This window comes from Xenopus laevis, chromosome 2L (assembly GCF_017654675.1).
Source record: "Xenopus laevis strain J_2021 chromosome 2L, Xenopus_laevis_v10.1, whole genome shotgun sequence".
NCBI classification, from domain to species: Eukaryota; Metazoa; Chordata; class Amphibia; order Anura; family Pipidae; genus Xenopus; species Xenopus laevis.
This window is the reverse complement of record NC_054373.1, coordinates 13,195,910-13,216,190: the sequence shown is the minus strand read 5'-3', so window position 1 is coordinate 13,216,190 and position 20,281 is coordinate 13,195,910. Positions and strand designations below refer to the sequence as shown.

General features: G+C 41.3%; 1 protein-coding gene across 3 annotated transcripts in view; it reads right to left on the bottom strand.

The window, feature by feature from the left end:
• runx1.L (RUNX family transcription factor 1 L homeolog) overlaps positions 1 to 20,281 on the bottom strand; it is a 159,244-nt gene that overhangs the window by 69,902 nt on the left and 69,061 nt on the right. For 2 of the 3 annotated variants that reach the window (XM_041580854.1, XM_041580855.1), the window contains exon 1: positions 2,679 to 3,800. In XM_041580854.1, coding sequence (XP_041436788.1) covers positions 2,679 to 2,948 — 270 coding nt within the window. In that variant the 5' untranslated portion in view covers positions 2,949 to 3,800. 3 annotated transcript variants of the gene reach the window in all.

The following is a 20,281-nucleotide window of genomic DNA, read 5'->3' as shown; positions in this document are numbered from 1 at the left end:
GCGGCATCCCCAGTTAATATACTGCTTTCCTATAATGTTTATATCACTCGATAACTGTATAAGTAAATATAAATACAAGTAAACAGGGATCCGTTATCTGGAAACTCGTTATCCAGAAAGCTTCACCTGTCTCCCATAGACCCCATTTTACCCAAATTTTTAAAAATGCTTACTTTTTTCTCTGTAATAATAAAACAGTGGCTTGTACTTGGTCCAAACTAAGTTATAATTAATCCTTACTGGAAACAAAAGCAACCTATTGGGTTTGTTTAATGTTTATTTGATTTTCCAGTAGACTTAAGGCATGAAGATCCAAATTACGGAAAGATCTGTTATCCGGAAAACCCCAGGTCCCAAGCATTCTGGATAACAGGTCCCATACCTATATATACATTCTTCTATTTACAAACTCTTCAGCTGCCAATAAAAAGTAAGTTTCTCTTGGTCAACAGCTTTAAATATGTGTGTATATATATATATATATTTTTTATATTTTTTATATTGCCTGTTTTTAAGTGTCCTAATAAAATTAATGATTTTTTAACTTCTTAAAGGCTCCTGGTGTGCACTCTCTCTATTTTATAATTTATATATATATATATATATATATATATATATATATATATATATATATATATATATATATATATATATATAAAATATGATAAATAAGGGATAATTAGTAAGTGAATGGCTTTCCTCCATATTTTAAATGTATATATTAAGGCTATAGAACATAGGGCTAGTATATAAAGGACCCGTGCCCCTTTATCCTTTATATACTAATATATTAAGGAGGGTCCTTTATATCAAATATACTGTTCTTATGTGTATGAGGGTTTCTATGCGGTCGGGCTAGTGAGTTTTGGAGTGAGCTCCCTGTATCTGTCAATAAAGGAGTCAGCAGCTCTATAAATTCGCCGTCCCCTTTGAAAGATTCAGCCAGACACATTTCAGGACAGTGAGTCAGATCTAGTGAGTGAATTATTTTACAGGACTATATTCCTTACTGGAAACGTTCAAAGGTGCAGACTGAGCCTCGGGTGCAGTTTAGGTTTTTGGGAGACGAGTTACAAAAAAAAAAAAAAAAGTTTCGTATTATCTCAGGCAACATTTCCAAATAGAGCCCTGATGAGCTGCATCTTATTCATAGAGGTGTCTGCCCTTTGTTAGTGGGACAGGGCAGGCACAATACATCTACATTTATATTAAAACAGTTCATTCAATTATAAGAGTAAAATCCCTACACCTTGTACCTTGGCTGCCCACTGTAATGCATTGGGAGATGTGGGGGATGATTTACAATAATTTTCACTGTTACAGCTCCCCTAAAAACCACGACACGGTCACTATTTAGTACTTTTAAAAGGATTGCTTCCCACCTTTTTCTATGGAAGCCAGCAGTAGAGCTTTTTATTTCTACCAAGTTGGCTTCAGACTTCTATAGCCCCAAAAATGTGGTATTTTGTTTCGGGAGTTGATGTTCAGCGACATCTGGAAAGCCACATTTTGCTCATGTTTTGCCTCACTCGGCCAATGGGTAAACTAGTGCTAATGGATGTTACTATATGGCTGTGCTAAGCATTTCAATCATGGTTTTATCAGTGGCCACTAAACGTAACATTGTTCGCAGAGTCCAGACTATCTGAAACGCACGGAGCTTGCCACAGAGGACTACAACTCCCAGCACCCTTTGCTGGGAAACAAAATCTGCTTTGTAGAAAATATTACTAAGGGCTTTTTCAGGTTGGGTTTGAGGACAGGCTAAGCACCTTATTCATAATGGGGACCTGCTTCTGTTGAATTCCATATTACAACCCCATCTTTAGCTGTTGGGAGATGCTGGGTTATACCGTTTATAACCTATAAGTAATAACTGCCGTTTTCTTTTCATTTTTCTGTTATTTGTGCCCCTGAGGAAGACCAATATGGTCGAAACACATTGGGCTCACTTTTGTTTTTTGAAATTTTTAATAAATATACTATGTAATGTTAAAAAAAAATAAGTGTGCAATCCTTTCCTGATTATAACCTATAAGTAGCGATGGGTGAATTTATTTGGCAGGCGTGAATTTGCTGTGGAATTTTCCGCGTTACGCCACCGGCGAATAAACTCGTGAAATTGTCAAATAGGCGTGCGTCAATTTGTCGCCGACGTTTCATGAATTTTTCCCTAATTTCTCAGCGAAGCGAAACGGCACAAATTCGCCCATCACTACCTATAAGCTTATGATTGAGTGTCTTAGGGACATGAAACGCGTAAGGCTCTAGATGATTGTCTACTTTTTAACCAACAATTTTTGGTCTGATCTACATGCAGCTTCCTAGTGTGCCCTAAACCTTTCTTTCTTTACAGTTTAACAACAGCTGGAGGGCACAAGCATGGGCACCCTTGTATAATAACTCCTAGCACCTGACAGTTGCATACCTGCTTAATGGCTGTGCCACAGGCACCCAGTATCTCTGGCGCTGGGTTTCCTTGGCTGGCGCTATGGCACAGCAGCTTAATTATAATGGGAATAATAATAACGCCATTAAAATCACAACTATTATAATTTAATTATACAGTGCCACACTTACTCTTTGCCCTACCCACGCACTTACAGCTTCCCTGCAGTTCTAGATTGCAAGCTCTTAGGCACAGGGATAATAATAATGAAACAGAGCCAGGGTCTTACCTTGAAAGCGATGGGCAAGGTCTTGTTGCACCTCCAGTGTGTGGGAAGCACCGAGCAGAGAAAGTTGGGGCTGTCTGTGCGGACCAGTTCTCCGGGATGATCGGACAATACTTCCACCATATTCCGGTCTGTACTTCTCAGTTTGCCCACCAGGGCGGCGCTGCTGTCCGCGATATTCAGCGGTATCGGTTCGCTCATCTTCCCCGGACTCAGAGTGGTGGAGGGCGGCGTGAAGCGGCGGCTGGTGCTGGTATCTACGGGGATACGCATCACAACAAGCCTGGTGAGTAAATCACTTTTAAATGGGCAGTCGCAACAGCTGGCAGTCAGTGATCGCTCCCAGGAGTCAATAGTTACGCTCAGGGGTCTCAAGAGACAGTGATCAGGCTAAGGAGTCAGTGATCACTGACATAATTCAATGGTTAGGGAGGCTGCACCTATGTACTCTCCCCAGGGAACTTTCTTCAAAGTTTCAGCAGTTTGCCCCAAGCAAGAGGGTAGTCTAGACAGTACCAGGCAGCCCGGCCACCACAATATACTGGATATCGGCTGAAAGGAACTTTGCCCAAGTCCTGGGTAGCTGCTGGAGTGAATTTGATCTCCAATTGGCTTCAACAGCTCCTCCAGTGGCCCTAGGAATAGGCTGAAATCTAGTGGGTGCTCTGTAGGCAGGACTGGGTGCCAAGCAGCATCTGAGGGCCCCTCTCCTTGGCATGTCACATGGGCTGCAGCATCTGGTGGCAGGTTACCCGCACTTTGTGGCTCTTCCTGTGGTTTTTATTGTGGGCACCCACAGAGGTAGTCACACCAGGCAGGGTGACTCAGATGGGCAGATATGTGCTCAGATTAACTCTTCCTGCACCTAAATGAGCTTCTTGCCCTCCCAGGGACAGATCAGGGTGCTGCACTCTCCCAGGTCCCGCGCATGCTGCTCACAGAGAGTGGGTGTTAGAGAGCTGCGCTGTAACTTGTGACTCGCTAACACTGAAGCTGACAGTTGGGAGGAGGACTAGTGAATTCCCGCTGGTGCTGCTCTGGGGATGGGAAGCGGCGGCTCAGCGCTCTCTTTCCCTCTGTGGCTCTGGGAATGAGACTCTGCCTGGAAATCAATTGCCTTTTACTGTAAAGAGTCCGGAGGAATGTCATTCCCTCAGACTCATTTGCATATGGGAAGGAGACGGCCAATCACGTCGCTTTCCGGGGCTGAAGCAGGGCGCGGCTCAGGTCACGGGAGCTGCCGGCTAATGGGTCGCCTCCAGCTACTGGACGCGGGAGCTCAGCTCGGGCGAGTGGAAATGAAAAGACTGGGGGGGACAGTGCGTGTGTTGTGGTACCTGACTGTCAGGCTGCAACTGTCAGCCGAGCTACAATTACTAAACTGTGGGGAGGCTCTGGACTTGTCCCAAATCACCCGCGTGTTATCCCAAAATAAGAACAAACAGGGAACAGTAACCCGACTAGGGGCACCTCCTCTTCATTGTCCTAGCACCCCCTGTGTTTTGTTTATAGAGCTCCAAACTGTCACTTAAGTTTCTATCCCCATGGCCTTGTTATTATGAACTGTTCTGGGGTTAATATTCCTCCCATTACTCCAGCCTCTATCCCAATGGGATCATTATTATTTGTTGTGGAGTTAATAGTGACCTTCCATCACCCCAGACTTTACCCCATGTTGTGCTTTTTGGGGTTCAGGCTCAGGCTGCCATATTGCAGCACTTTTATACTTAATGTCACTCTGTATATATCACTGGGCTGTTTATCATGGAGTTGCTTGGGATGCAGTGTCGGACTGGGACACGAGGGGCCCACCCAAAAACCTCAGACCAGGGGACCTCCTTTAAACCTTAGACCAGGGGCCCACTCTCAGTACTATTATTCCTCCTCTCCTCACTCAACCTCAAGTCTCTATTCTTTACATACTATAATCTATTATTCCATCTATTTAGCCTCTTTGTTCTCATAGAAATAGGGAATGGCCATGAAATAAGCCAAATGTTTAGAAGTAGGAGGGCCCACTGACACCTGGGCCCACTGGGAGTTTTCCTGGTATCCCGCTGGGCTATAGGCCCCACAGATAAAAAGGGAAAATCTTGCCAGTTATAGTAACCTGCTAGCAACCAATTAGATGTTTCCTTTCCAACAGATGACCAGTTAATGCTACCTGCTGATTGGTCGCTATGGGTTACTAGACCTCTAATATGTATATAGAGCCTTTACAACATGACTGTTACACTCTTTGATGTGAATGTGTCTCATGGTGTAAAAGTTATTAAAGGCCAAGTACACCTTGATAGCCGAGGAGCTGGGTTTCAGTGTTCTTATACCTGAGATGTGCTTCATGAGTCCCTGGTTAAACTGAGTAATCTTTCTACCACCTCTTCTGATTATCTGATAACGGGTGGGACACTGTTCAATGGGAGCCTTTCTAGAGACGTTTACAGAAGATCTGACACTCTATTATAACTGAAGTCTATGCGCCATTCAAGTCCTGGTTTTTAATCCCAGAATGCAGAGTTATAAAACCTACAGCAGATTTACACAGCCTGGCCCTCACCACTACATGCAATGGGAAGGGGGGGGGGTGCTTGTCTCATTGCTAGTAGCCAGATACACAAGAGAGGGGCCAGTTGGAGCCACAGCAGCTGGAGGACACGGTGAATAAACTTCCAGTAAATGTTACAGCAGGAATCCAGCCACGTTCTCCAACTCCCATTCACTCACAGCAAGAACATGAGGGGAGGGTGCCAAGCCCTGGGGGAGTGGGGGGTGAACCTGTGTCTCAGTCAGATCTCAGGGAAGAGCAGGAGGGGGGGGCAGTGCCCACGTTCTTCTGTGGAGCCAGATGGCACCTATATGGGCACTGCTGACCCAGGGACTGTGAGAGACTGAGTGATATTATATTATATACATACTCTATACATAATCTGTCTGTCTGTCTATCTATCATCTGTCTGTCTGTCTTTCAGTCTATCTATCTCTATCATCTATCTATCTATCTATCTATCTATCTATCTATCTATCTATCTATCTATCTATCTATCCATAATCTATCTGTCTATCGCTCTCTCTCTCTCTCTCTCTCTCTCTCTCTCTCTCTCTCTATTATCTATCTATCTATCTATCTGTCTGTCTGTCTGTCTGTCTGTCTGTCTGTCTATCATCTATATATCTATCATCTATCTACCATTATCTCTCTCTTTTTCTGTCTCTCCCATCTGCTCATCTATCTCTCTGTCAGTAGATTAATTATCTTTCTTTCTGTCAATCTAAATTATTTATTAATCCAAGCTTCACTATATGTTGACTATCAATCATCTATCCATCTCTGTCTCTCTCTCTCGTTATCTGAAAGATAATTAATTGTCTAGCATCTATCTATCTATCATCTATCTATCTATCTATCTATCCATCCATCCATCCATCCATCCATCCATCCATCCATCCATCCATCCATCCATCCATCCATCCATCTATCTATCTATCTATCTATCTATCTATCTATCTATCTATCTATCTATCTATCTATCTATCTATCTATCTATCATCTATCTACCATTCTCTCTCTCTCTCTCTCTCTCTCTCTCTCTCTCTCTCTCTCTCTCTCTCTCTCTATTATCTGTCCTGTCAATCTATCTCTCTGTCAATGGATTGATTATCTTTCTTTCTATCAATCCAAATTATCTATTATCTATAAATTAATTAATTATCGCTTTCTGTCTGTTTATCTCCATAGATATCTGGGGTTGGGTAGGTGGGTGGTATTAACAGAAAGAACAGTATATTTGTTACACACTGCAAATTGAATTAAAGGGGATACAGCTGTCACTGCCAACGCTCAGATATCCGCTCCTATATGTACGTGTGACATTATAAGCCCCTTTTAATTACATTCATTTTACAGGACTCGTCCCACAATTCTTTACTTATCACTGGACATGGGAGCAACTGGTGGCCAATAAACACAGCATGTTGGCCCTAATCAATGGAAAAGCAGAAAGTTGGTGGCACTGCGCAGGCCCGGACTGGCAATCTGTGGGTTCTGGCAAATGCCAGAGGGGCTGCCATAAGATACCATAGACAGTCATTATTTAGTGGGCTCATCGGGAGCTGATTGGGCCTTTCTGTAATGCCTGGGCCTATTTTGACTCCCAGTCCAGACCTGGCACTGTGTATCGCCCCTTGACACTTTCACAGTCGTTATGCAGCACACTTCAATAGTCAAAAGTCATTAACTCATCAGGGTGCATGCAACAAACGTATGTTCACCTCCATATACCTCCAATTCAAGTGTATATAGATTGCAGCACTCCAGGTTTTTCCATTAAAACCGCTTTTATTTCAATATAGCATAGCGACGTTTCGAATACAAACGATCCTTTATCAAGCTCCTTTATCGACATCCAGCTGACTGACCACTTACTTGGATACTAAAAAATAATTGACCCGTCTGTGGCCCCCTTAGCTCTCAGCAAAATTTAATTTGTGCAACCATCTTGCTGTTGTTGTACCACAACTTCCAACGTCTCCTTTGTTTTATCCTACAACTCCCTGCATCTTGTGTTTTTGTAGCTCTGCAACTAGAAGCTTATCATGAAATGCCACTTGGGGGGGGGGAAGTGGAGTTGGCAATGCAGGAGAATTTGTGTTCCTTCTTACACACAGCAGTGCTCGATCATAAAACTAAATATATAGAAATATTACACTAAATCATTAGCCTTTCCCCCTCCCCCACCAACCCTTTCCACCCTGTTGCATTGAACTACTGCAGCCACTAGAGGGCACCAACAGACTAGTTTGCTGCTATATACAGACCTAGACTGAGTTACCTGCTGCTGCATTTACTGCTGTCTTTGTAGCTGACACTTGGGATAGTCGCAGCAGGAGAGACCCGGCTGTCATATATTAACTAACATTAATTAATCTGTCCATTTTTTTTAGATCAGATAATCGCAGCCCACTGTGTTCATTAGCGACTCCAGCGCGCTCTGCACTTGATGTGCTGCTTCTTTAACACAGATAAAAACGCAGGAGATTAATCGTCTCCTTTTTAGCGACTGTTTTCCTCCTTTCTAAGGTCGGCAAATCTGCGACTGAATCGCAATCAGTCTTTGCTGCAGGTTCATGGGAAGCGACTCGATTGATTTCTTTGATCGGAATTTTTTTCGTTTGTTGTCAAATGTACGAGTCTGTAACCTTTATACACACAGCCCTAAATTAACAAGATTTATTAATAGACATAATACAATTACCTTCTACCCTTCTCTGCGCTAAAACGCTTTCCCTTCAATCCAAAACCGTTTCTATCAATTAATAGTCATTAATTCTCTTGTGTGTTTGTGATCGCCTCTTGAATTCCACATATTCCCGAAGATTTGGGGAACAAACCGATTTATATTTCTTATTAACCGTATATTTACAGCAAGGCTACAAAATAATATCGTTTTCTTCTGCTGTCCATAAACTAATACGATAATAAAATGTGTTATTTTTTTCTCCTGTTGGCAAAACGTGTGGATCTTTTTTAAATCGTTCCTGTAGCTACTTTTCCCATATTACGAATATTTAATGTTTCTTTAAATAGCATTCGATCTTCTTTATTGATAATTATTATACCACAAAAAATAATCATTTACATTTCATTTGTTTTAACGATTATATCCTAAACAGATCATTTTGATTATGTTTTCAATTTTTATAGACAGAATTACGCAATTATTGGATTTTTATAGTCGAGATTAAGCAAATATTGTTTTATTTATATATACATCTATTTATTTTTTATATTATGCTTAGAAATAAGACTGGAAGAAAGGTATTGGTAGTTAATCTTTCTCATATATTTTCAGCAGAACGAACAATTGCCCTTATATTGTCCAGAGTAGTATATTTGTTTTTTAAAAAAGGATTTTTTAGTAGTTATATGTCTGGATTATTTGTTCTGCCGGGAGTTGTGTCTGTGAGTCTCTGATAGGTTGTAATTACAGGTCGGGATCGGGTTGATACATTGTAGAAATGGAAAGGAATTGGGTAATACTTTGTAACAATGGGAGATTTTGCAGGCGGGTAACAATTTTACAACAGCGAATTAATTTGCCAATTTAGGTCTAAAAGCAACAATTCCATTCTATACTGTCAGAAAGGGATTATTATTTATATTATATTCAGACTAAAGGCAAGATCTGCGCATAAAAAAACCCACAGTTCGAAATCATCTGCATTTTATAGAATGAAATAATATTCGCCTTATGCGCATTTACGCACCATTCATTCAGCGATGTCGCTTCCCTCAAACATATATTCAGCGTCTTATTCGCTATTGGAGACTACATTTAAAACATGTCTGTTGGCAATTTCATATACAGGTTAAAGGGGTTGTTCACCTTTGAGATAACTTTAAATATGATGTAGAGAGTGATATTCTGAGTCAATTTGCAATTGGTTTTCATTTTTTTATTTTTTAAGGTTTTTGAGTAATTTAGCTTTTTATTTAGCAGCTCTCCAATTCGTTTTTTAAGCAATCTGGTAGTCCAAAGTAACATAGCAACCATGCATTGATTGGAATAATAGACTGGAATATGAATAGGAGAGGTTCTGAATAGAAAGATGAGTAATAAAAAGTAACAATAACAATACATTTGTAGCCTTACAGAGTGTTTGCTTTATAGAAGGGGTCAGCGACGCCCATTTGACAGCTACAGAAGACTCAGAAGAAAAAGGCAAATAACTATAAAAAATAAATAATGAAAACCAATTGAACAGTTGCTTAGAATTGGCAATTCTATACTTAAAGTTACCTTATAGGTGACCCACCCCTATATAACAAGAACATATCTGAAATGCAGCTCCTGTCTTGTTGCATGTTTTCTATGCACAGCCCAATTCCTATCAGTATAACAATGTCTATTATTATTATTATTATTATTATTATTATTATTATTATTAATAACAGGTATTTATATCTCCGTCAATTTCCACAGTGTTGATGAAGGAGATCAGGAGTCTGACTGATGCAGGAGATTTTTTATTTTTTTGTGCATGGAGGGGTTCATTCACTTTGATGCCAGTGCAGTAACCCATAGATACCAATCAGAGATTTGTGTGAAATAAACTATGTGCAGCAGACAGTTTAAAGCTAATTGCCGGTTGATTATTATAGATGGGGGCTCTGGACAGTTCATTTGTGATCCAAAAATGAAACTAACCCACTGACTATGATTACATACCCATGATGGTTGGGCATCTAGACATGTTGGCCACCTCTTATAAGATATATTCTCCCCCCCCCCACTCTAGGGGGCTGCAGCCCAGTGTTCTGTGTATTCAAAGCCACAGTTTCTCCAGCCTTTCTAACCACTGAATCTGGGCAGATTACACACCAAAATACTGTAAATAGTGTTTTTTTCCCCCAATTTATTCCAGGAAGTAAAGGAGATGTTTCCACTGCAAATAAGTATATAAAGGATAAAAGACGCATAAAGACTAAAGGAAAACAAAAAGAAACCTGTTCCAGGGTTTTTTCAGTAGTGACACATATATCTATAATTTCTGCTCTAGTTTTGGGGCTTCAGTACAAATGGACAAGGGAATCTCCCCCTAACTGGCAGTTATCAAACAAGCAGGGAAGTGCAAATCAATATGATCAAGTCTCCAGTGGCAAATTTGCCAGGGTGCTGCAGAAAGCTTCAGACCACAAGCCTGCTGTCCAAAATGTTTTCCCTCCCCCCAACCCTTCTGTTCTATTCTATTAAGCGTTTTGGGTGAAAAAACACTCAGACTGTATTGGACTGGAGTATTTGGGGCCCACCAGGGGCTGTCACCCAAGGTCCCACCATGGCTCCACTGCACAACTCTTCAAACTGATCCTCCCAACCCCAGAGCTGGACAGGCAGCAGGTCTGCAGTGCTGGCCCTTGATAGCTGGGGGCCCGCCAGGATTTCATCTGGTTTCCCACTAGGCCAATCCGACCCTGCACTCATCCTTAAATGTCTGCATTTCCCACTGCAAAAAATGGAACCCAGGAGAGGCATTTCTCTGTTAGTGGATATACGGCATCAAACAAGCAGATATTTGTATTAATTTGGTCATCCTGGTTCCAAATCCAGATATGCAGTTCGTGTGGGAAGTTGTACAGAACCACCTGTTGCAGGGACTCCAATGTGTGGTCCTTGGCTGACAGGCAGTAATGGATTGGGGCCAGTGTCAGACTGGGGTGCCAGGGGTCCAACAGAAATCCTCAGGCTGAGGGCCCACTTTCCAAACTATTATATCTCCTCTCCACACTCAACCTCTTTATTCTCTTAGTCTCTTTTCTCTACACACTATACTTTATTCTTCTATTATTAAGCCTCTTTGTTCCCATAAAGAAATAGGGAATGACCATGAAATAAGCCAAATGGTTTTCCTTGTATCCCGGTGGGTCAGTCCGACACTGATTGGGGCTACACTGCATACAGCAGTAGGGAACACTGTTAATTCTGGGGCCTTAAAATTTAATATTTAGTTTGATTTTGTATGTCACAGGACCAATCCTGGCCAACATCATTGATATCTGACTGTGCTCCCATTATATATCTTTTAGTGTTCCAAAACAGTGCCTACTATGTATAGGCAGATAAGTAATATGTATTATTTCAAAGTCTGGCAAAGGCATTTAAGTTAGAGAGCATAGAGGAACCTTGCTTTTTGTGGGGTGTGCAGAGGGAAGAGAAATAAAAGACACTGTTCCCCAATTTTATCTTATCCAACATGCAGCCTTTTCAATGTTGAATCTCACCTCTTGGTCAGGGATGGTGGGAACTGTAGTTTCATATCATGTCTGGGTTGGATTAAAATATTGGGGTCCAGGCCCCACCGCCACTTAGAACAGCCCTCCTCCTCCCTGCAGTTGTCCCTGTTAATGGAAAACTTTGGGCAGGTTTTTGCAGAGAGATTTCTGCTCTTCTGCACCTTCCCAGGGTGCTATTAGTGCCATGCTCCCCTCTATATAGTCATGCATTATGCAATGGAAATTGATCACATCCCAGATGAACAGCGTGGAGTCTACAGGAACGTAATGCTTCTCATTAGGGAATAATCTAATTACCCAGAATAATAGATCTGGGGATCCATTTACCAAGCTAATGACGCTTTCCTGATTGTTTACGTTTGCAGTTGGGCCGAAAATTGCCGCCCGCTGCCAGATTAGACCCTGCCGGGCTTATAAAGTGATAAAAAGATGTTTCATTAATAATTGCTTTATGTTTCGTAGGGAGAGGAGGCTGCTATAGATCTGTGTCTTGTATCAAAGAGCTGAAGGCACTTGGCAGCAGGAGCAGCGCAGGTCTACTGGGATTGAGGCGGCCATTCAAGGGGCATAAATATAGAAAAAACAGACCATGTGGGGGGTGGGGAAGCCCTAATTAATGAGCAATTTCAATATATATATATATATGATAAAACAGACTAACCTCCTGGAGTACTGGTGGACTGCTTGTACCTGTTTATAAAGTGTTTAAACTGTTGCTTTGTTTCCCCTCTGGTGTAAATGGGTGTATAGAACCATTTAGTACTTTATGGCTGGGAAAGTGAATTGGGGCATAAAGTAACAATATCACCAAAGTGACACCAGAAGAGAGAAGTCTATAATCTTGACTAAGTGCCTTAAAGGGGAACTATCGCGAATATGATTATTTAATATAAGCTTTGGCAAACTGAAATCAGAAAACTTTCTAAATACAATCAATTAAATATTCTGCATCATTTCTGAAATAATCAAGTTTATATTCACTATCCCTCTCTCAGCATCTGTTTCTCTTCATTCTGTTTTCATGCAGCAGTTGGGTGTCAGATGAATGATCCAATATATCTTATAGGGGGGGCTTCCTTTCCTAGCAGATGTATTAGAGCTCACTCAAATAACTGATTCCAGTACAAACAAAATCTAACAAAATAACTGCCTTTTGCACAAATTCTGCATGTAGAGAGACATGATGTCTGGTGATTTTAATAGTGTGAACTCTAATACATCTTCTAGGCAAAAGGAGCCCCCCTATAAGATAAATTGGATCTAACTGTCAATGAATATATGACACCCAACTGCTGAATGAAGACAGAATGAAGAGAAACAGATGCTGAGAGAGGAATAGTGAAGATAAACTTGATTATTTCAGAAACAGTACAGAATATTTAATTGATTGTATTCAGAAAGTTTCTTATTTTAGTATGATGAAGCTTATATTAAATTTGAATTTTCACAATAGTTCCCCTTTAATGGGAACAAAATGCATGGGGCCATTAGGAGATGATTATTTTTTAATTTAAACTGAAATAAACAATATTTTGCTTTATACTTGTGGCCCTGAGGATTTTCTAGTGTGCCTGAAGTCCCCTTCAATAGTATTGCTGTCAGAGAGAAGGGCGTACCGTTAATAACCCAGCTGGCACAGCACAAGACTCTTCTCTGCACTGTAGGTCTGGCTCTGCACAGCTAATTGTTTTCAGAAAGAAATGTCTAGGAGCCAAAATATCAGTCCGCAGCTTCTTTCTATTATCCCTGATTCAAGTCGCCTATGAACCCCTGCTATTCATTCCTCCACTCCCACACACACAGCACTTCCGTCAGATGGAGGACTTGGGAATTCATATTTGTAGTCTTAACAGGGGGAACATGTTTCTAATAAGTGCTGAAAGTGCTTTATTGGAAACCAGGACAAACGGAAGGCCTCCAGGATGCATTAATGTTTATCTAATTAGTGAGAAAGATGTAAGGGTAAGAAATTGCCCGTTTCCTCGTGCAAGACGCAGAGGGAGAAAGCTCTGTTATACAGCCATAAAGCAGGGCAGAACTGCTGCTTACAATTTGGATCAGATAGCATCTGTGCAGCCACTGGGACAGAATGCCTGGTTCCCACCGGGACTACAATCCAGGGACCCCCGGTCCCCTACTGTAACGCGCCGTGCGGAGCCATCTCGGCGCACATGCGCACAAAGTGCCCCCTTCGGCATGTACGTGCACACTACACCGTGCATTGCCGAAAATCCTTTTTTTTTAAAAAAAAAAACGAGCATTGGGAGAGGGGGTCTGGCCCGGCACAGTCCAATGCAATTGGGATCTGGCCAGCCACTAGGACAGAATGCTCTGTTATACAGATAGCTAGAATCTCAGCTGCCATAAAGCAGGGCAGGACTGCTGCTTACAATGGGGATCAGATAGGATTTGTGCAGCCACTAGGACAGAATGTTCTGTTATACAGATAGCTAGAATCTCAGCTGCCATAAAGCAGGGCAGGACTGCTGCTTACAATGGGGATCAGATAGGATTTGTGCAGCCACTGGGACAGAATGTTCTGTTATACAGATAGCTAGAATCTCAGCTGCCATAAAGCAGGGCAGGACTGCTGCTTACAATGGGGATCAGATAGGATTTGTGCAGCCACTGGGACAGAATGTTCTGTTATACAGATAGCTAGAATCTCAGCTGCCATAAAGCAGGGCAGGACTGCTGCTTACAATGGGGATCAGATAGGATTTGTGCAGCCACTGGGACAGAATGTTCTGTTATACAGATAGCTAAAATGTCAGCCATAAAACAGGACAGGGACGCTAGTTCGCTAACAATTTGATAACATTCCCTTTGCATACAGAAAAGTAATTATATTTTCCATTTTTTTACTACTAAAAAAAAACATGACACTAGACACTTTCCTCCCATTTTCTGCATTATAATATAGTACAAATTTCCATTTCCAATAAATGATGAAAGCACATCTGGATGCATTTAAATACATTTATATGGACAAGGACTTTTGTTGTCTCTGCTCTGAAATTAAATCTCAGTTTTATATCTTTTATTTCTGTGCCGTGGGCAGGAGGGACAAAGGCTTAATTCCAAGAAGAGGAGCTATATCAGTTTCCGGGGGCCTGGCTGGTTCAGTGCCTAGTGTATCCCTCAAGCCTTGACACCCCACAAACCCCAAATGGTTCCTCTAGGGAGATGCCAGCATGTGCTTCACAGACATCTTGTATCCTTGCATGTTTGCTGGTGTGGGACACCATAGCTTGGAGCCTGCCTTGCAAATAGATTTAATCTTTCTGATTTAAATATAAAGTTCCAGCATCTGGGGGCATCCTAATCAGTCCTGTCCCTTGGCTGGTAAGGAGCACAGAATCTGCTATAAACAAGTCTCTGGCACCCGAAATTTGCTTCTCATCTTGACAACAGATGTATTACCTCTGCCCCTAGTAGTTATTAAGGGGGTTATATATGGGATGATCAGTTTGGTGGGTGAGGTCATAAAACAGTGGCATAATGTTTGAGGCTCAGGCACTGGAGCAAAAAAAATAGTGGGTCACTAGCTTCCCCTGTAGATCCCCTAAACCCGACCTTGGGGTCTGCTTCCTCTATACCAGGGGTCCCCAACCTTTTTTAACCGTGAGCCACATTCAAATGTAAAAAGAGTTGGCGAGCAACACAAGCATGAAAAATTCCCTTGGGGTGCCAAATAAGGGCTGTAATTGGCTATTTGGTAGCCCCTATGTGGACTGATAGCCCACAGCAGGCTCTACTTGGCACTATACTTAGTTTTATGCAATTAAAACTTGATTCCAAGATTGGAATTCGAAAATAAGCACCTGCTTTGAGGACACTGAGAGCAACAGCCAAGGGGTCGGAGAGCAACATGTTGTTCATGAGCCACTGGTTGGGGATCACTGGTCTATGCTATAGTCACACCATAGTCATCAAACAAGCATTATTTTGCCAGATTTGGCCCCCAGGTCCTGGTACAAACCAAAATGATTCAGTGGGATCAGATGGGGCCTTGTGCAGGTCCATTAGGAGAGGACCATATTCATGATTTGATAAGATCCTAAGCCAACAGAATTGTACTGCCTTCTCCATTAATATCTCAACAAACCTTGAGAAGGTGTATTTTCCACTGCAGGGGAGGGTTCAAAGTGCAATTTTTTGGCCGCAGATTTCTATCCCCCCCCCACAATACAGTATTTTCACCAAGAATTGAAGCATAATGATATCCGTCAAATGGCATCTGACACAATGGTGCTCAGTGCATAAAAAGTGAATGCTACTGCCCATCCACATGGTGTTAAACATACAATTCAATTCACTAGGGGCAAATCTGTGGCGGCTATTGCTGTGGGAACTCTAGAATTACCACCACATCTCGGCATTCCCAACCATTAGAGAAAACTGCAAAGCCATTTTGGTGCTCAGTGCCAACTATGCAAATGTGAAAAGACTGAATTCTTACCTTTAATGAAGACTGTCAACTATTTGCATCTGTTTTAGTGCTCCCCACTTCTAATTATGATCATAAATAAGGCTCAGAGTGTGCTTGGTGGTGACCCCATGCCCCATACATGGACTAATCAGCTGCTCACTTTGTTGGAAGTTGCAAAATCAACATATTATAGTGTTGGCCTGTGTCCGAAATATCTGTGTCCGAAATATCAGCCTTCCAAGATCTAAGGGTAGAAGTACACGATCGCTTACACCTGCGATAGCCGATTCATCTCAGCGTGCCGGAACAGAAGCTATCGCACTTAAAATCGCATGTGGAGTTCTCCCCTAAATCCGAGAGATTTTTGGCCATGGCCGGACCACCCTCCGTTTCCCCCGACCACTGCCCTTGCTCCCTCACTTGGTCATGGATAAAAATCCTGTATATGGCCAGCTTAAATGGGTTGTTCAGCTTTAAATTAACTTTTAGTATGATGTAGAGAGTTATATTCTGAGACAATTTGCAATTTTATTATTTGTGGTTTTTGAGTTATTTGGCTTTTTATTCAGCAGCTCTCCTGCTTCCAATTTCAGCAATGTGGTTGCTAGGGTCCACATTCCCCTAGCAACCATGCACTGATTTGTATAAGAGACTGGAATATGAATAGGAGAGTCCTGAATAGAAAGTATAGGTGAGTGAAAGAATAGATGAGTGATAACAATAAATGTGTAGCCGTACAGAGCCTTTGTGTTTTGGATGGGGGTCAGTGACCCCCATTTGAAAGCTGTGAAGAGTCAGAAGAAGAAGAAGGCAAATAATTCAAAAACTATAAAAAATCAATAATGAAGACCAATTAAAGTTGCTTATAATTAGCCATTCTATAACATACTAAAAGTTAACGTGAAGGTGAACCACCCATTTAATCTCAGCTGACTGATAAATATAGTATTGGGTAAAGTATTAGTCGGACAGTCTTTCTGTTGCTGAAGGATAAAGTTGACATATAGAATTTCGGAATTAATAAAGAAGAAAAGCTAGTACCAAAAGAATATATAAGTGGGGGAGGGGGGGGGATAAAATTTAGATTACATTTATCAGCTTGTTATTGGTTCCAAGAACAGAAAGAAAACACAAATATATATAATAAACCTGTAATAATATATAATAATGACAAAATACAAAGTAATACAGGGAAGTAATACAGAAGTCTGCAGCTTGGAAACAGACAACAAAGTCTGCTTCCAAGTTAAAAGAAAGAAACATTTGGATATTGCCAAAAATAAAATGTGCATCAAATCCAAAGGTGTTTGCAATTCTTTAATATTAATTAATATTACAGGTATGGGATCTGTTATCCGGAAACCTGTTATCCAGAAAACTCTGAATTACGGGAAGGCCATCTCCCATAATCAAATAATTCATATTTTTTAAAATGATTTCCTTTTTCTCTGTAATAATAAAACAGTACCATGTACTTGATCCAAACTGGCCTATAATGAAGTCTTATTCGAAGCAGAACCAGCCTATTGGGTTTATTTAATGTTTAAATTTAGTAGACTCCTGGTATGGAGATCCAAATTACGGAAAGATACCTTATCTGGAAAACCCCAGATTCTGAGCATTCTGGATAACAGGTTCATACCTGGAATATATAATTACAAGCCCCTTTTCCATCATTCTAATTATTATTTGCTAATCGGTGAGCCCTGAATAAATTAGGAGAGGCATACATCCATGCTTGGGGGCTGAACACGCAGTCCTACACAAAAATATGTGACAAACCCTAATTTGCATATGTAAATTAGAGCACTATCAGCTAAACTGCATCATCTGTAGAACTTTTTGGGGCAAATTTCAGGCATTTTAGCAAGGTGCAGAAATTGCCCTCCTGCCCCCTCCCTGCACCAGCCCAAACACACAGGCTGAAAGAGATTCTGCTGCTGCTTCAAGCCTTTCTCCCTGACTCTATGGGAGGTGGCAGAGGGCACTTTCGGGCAGTTTTGCCCAGTGCAATATTTCTTCTTTACAGGAGGGGTAATTAAAGTGAAGACACACAAATAAGACAAACAACATTAATTACCAAAGAAACCAATGGGGGTTCTATTCTTCCTCATTAGATACATGGCCCAGGATAGTGGCGTTGCCATCCCGAAATGTGCCTGGTTCATAGTTGCCACGGCACCGACTCGCAGGCAGACGCCGGGACCCAGCTTCTCTTGTACTTCTCTCTCTCTATCTGCCCCTGAGATGATTACTGAGTGCAGACAAATTGAGATATGACAAGCAACCGGGCTTAATATATTTCCTTCTTGCACAAACCAAACTCACTGGAGATTCCACTTCAATATCGCCTCGGGCATCTTTGGGCCAGAAACTTCCCCTTAGCTTTTAAATGATTTTTTTTTTTTTATATATAATGAAAATGCATCTTGTTTTTTTCTGAATTCGACATCTTTTTTTTTTTTTTAAAAAATGTGCTTGAAATATTATTTAATTTTTCATGCCTTTATGGATTTATTATAGAACTTTATAGGGGTAGGTTATGGTTACTTTTTAAAAATGATTATCTTTTATTTATATAGCACTGACGTATTCCACTGTATAGAAATGATACATTATTGCTATCAGTCCTTGTGCCAGTGGAGCTGACAATCTATGGTCTCTATCACATCCACAAACACACACTAGAGTTACTTTTAGGAGTCAGTTAACTTGCCTGTAAGATGTTTGGGAGGAACCCCACGCAGACACAGGGAGAACATTCAAACCTTGCAGCCATATTGGAGAAGTTGAACAGAAGTCAATTGGCAATTGGGCATCCAAAAATGAGGTTTTTTGATGCCGACCTCTAGCAAGCACATCTTACCTTGTATAATGGACAGCTTTATTTAGTCTTTTAACTCTCCTTATACAGCCCCCCCCATAATCTTTGTGGAACCTCTCCTTTTTTGTAACAGTTGAATTCCCTCCAAAGCTTTGGCCCTTAAACCTGTGACACTTTAGACAAATATTTCTCCTCGAACCCACCATATAGACAAAGGTCTCTGCATCTGGCACATGAGAACAATTAGGAAAAACCATTAGTCCGAGACACATGTCTTTCCCTTGATGTTTGGTGCACTGGGGGGGGGGGGCATGGGAGTTGCCATGTACATTGGAGCTTGAGAAGACTTACGTTTGGCTGGGCAGCATATACTAAATAAAACATACTCGATGTTACCTTTGTTACAGAGAGGGCCATCTTTGGTCTTTGGGGGGCTTTGGGAATAAAGACTTGGGGGGTGGGATTGTTTTTCTACTTCAAAAAAGTTTTCCTGCGCTGTTACTGTTGCTTTTCTAATACCATGTTGACCTGCTGTCACTATCTTGCCCTGCTCTTACCACTTTGAACTACTCTCACCATCTTGTTTTATCATGTTCTCATACCCTTCTGCTGTCACCATCTTTATCTACTCTACTATCTACTCTCACCATATTGACCTACACTCACCATGCTGACCAGCATCTTTCCCTACTTTTACCATCTTGATCAACTCTCACCATCTTTGCCTACTCTCACTATGTTCTCCTACTCTCACTATGTTCTCCTACTCTCACTATGTTCTCCTACTCTCACTAGGTTCTCCTACTCTCACTGTGTTCTACTACTCTCACTATGTTGGTCTACCATCACCATCATCTTTATCTTCTCTCACAATCATGCCCTACTCTGACCATGTTCACCAACTGTCAACATCTTACCATATTGACCTACTCACACAACATTCTCCTATTTTCACTATGTTGACCTACTGTCACTATCTTTATCTACCCTCAGCATCTTGCTAAACATGTTCACCTACTGTCAACATCTTGCTCTACAGTTACAATCTTACACTACCTTCACAATCTTGACCTACTGTCACCATGTTGCCCTACTTTTAACATACTGACATACTGTTAATATCTTACCCTACTCTTACAAGTTTCACCTATTCTTACCAGGTTGATCTACTTCTACCATTTTCCCTGCTGTCAACATCATACTGGGCCCCATCATGTAGGCACCCCCCTAAAAATAGCCCTTCCAAAGGTTCTTCATTTTGAATTTTACTAATTAGAGACAGGGTGGCAGTGGTTCGCAGCCCTGGTAAGTGACAAATGTATATCAGTTGTAACATCGACATACACATATATCTGCTAATGATTTCTATGTTGTAAGGATGCTTGGCAGCTGCACAAGTAGTTTCTAAAACTGAACTTAGTCTGCACTTTGTTTTTCCTCTTTTGCCTTTCTACACAGGGAAGTAGCAACGTCCTGCTCCCCTGATCAGCAGGGTGCTTCAGCAATTAGAAGCATTTAATTTCCCACGCATAATGATTAAGACACTACCGTTTGCATCATTA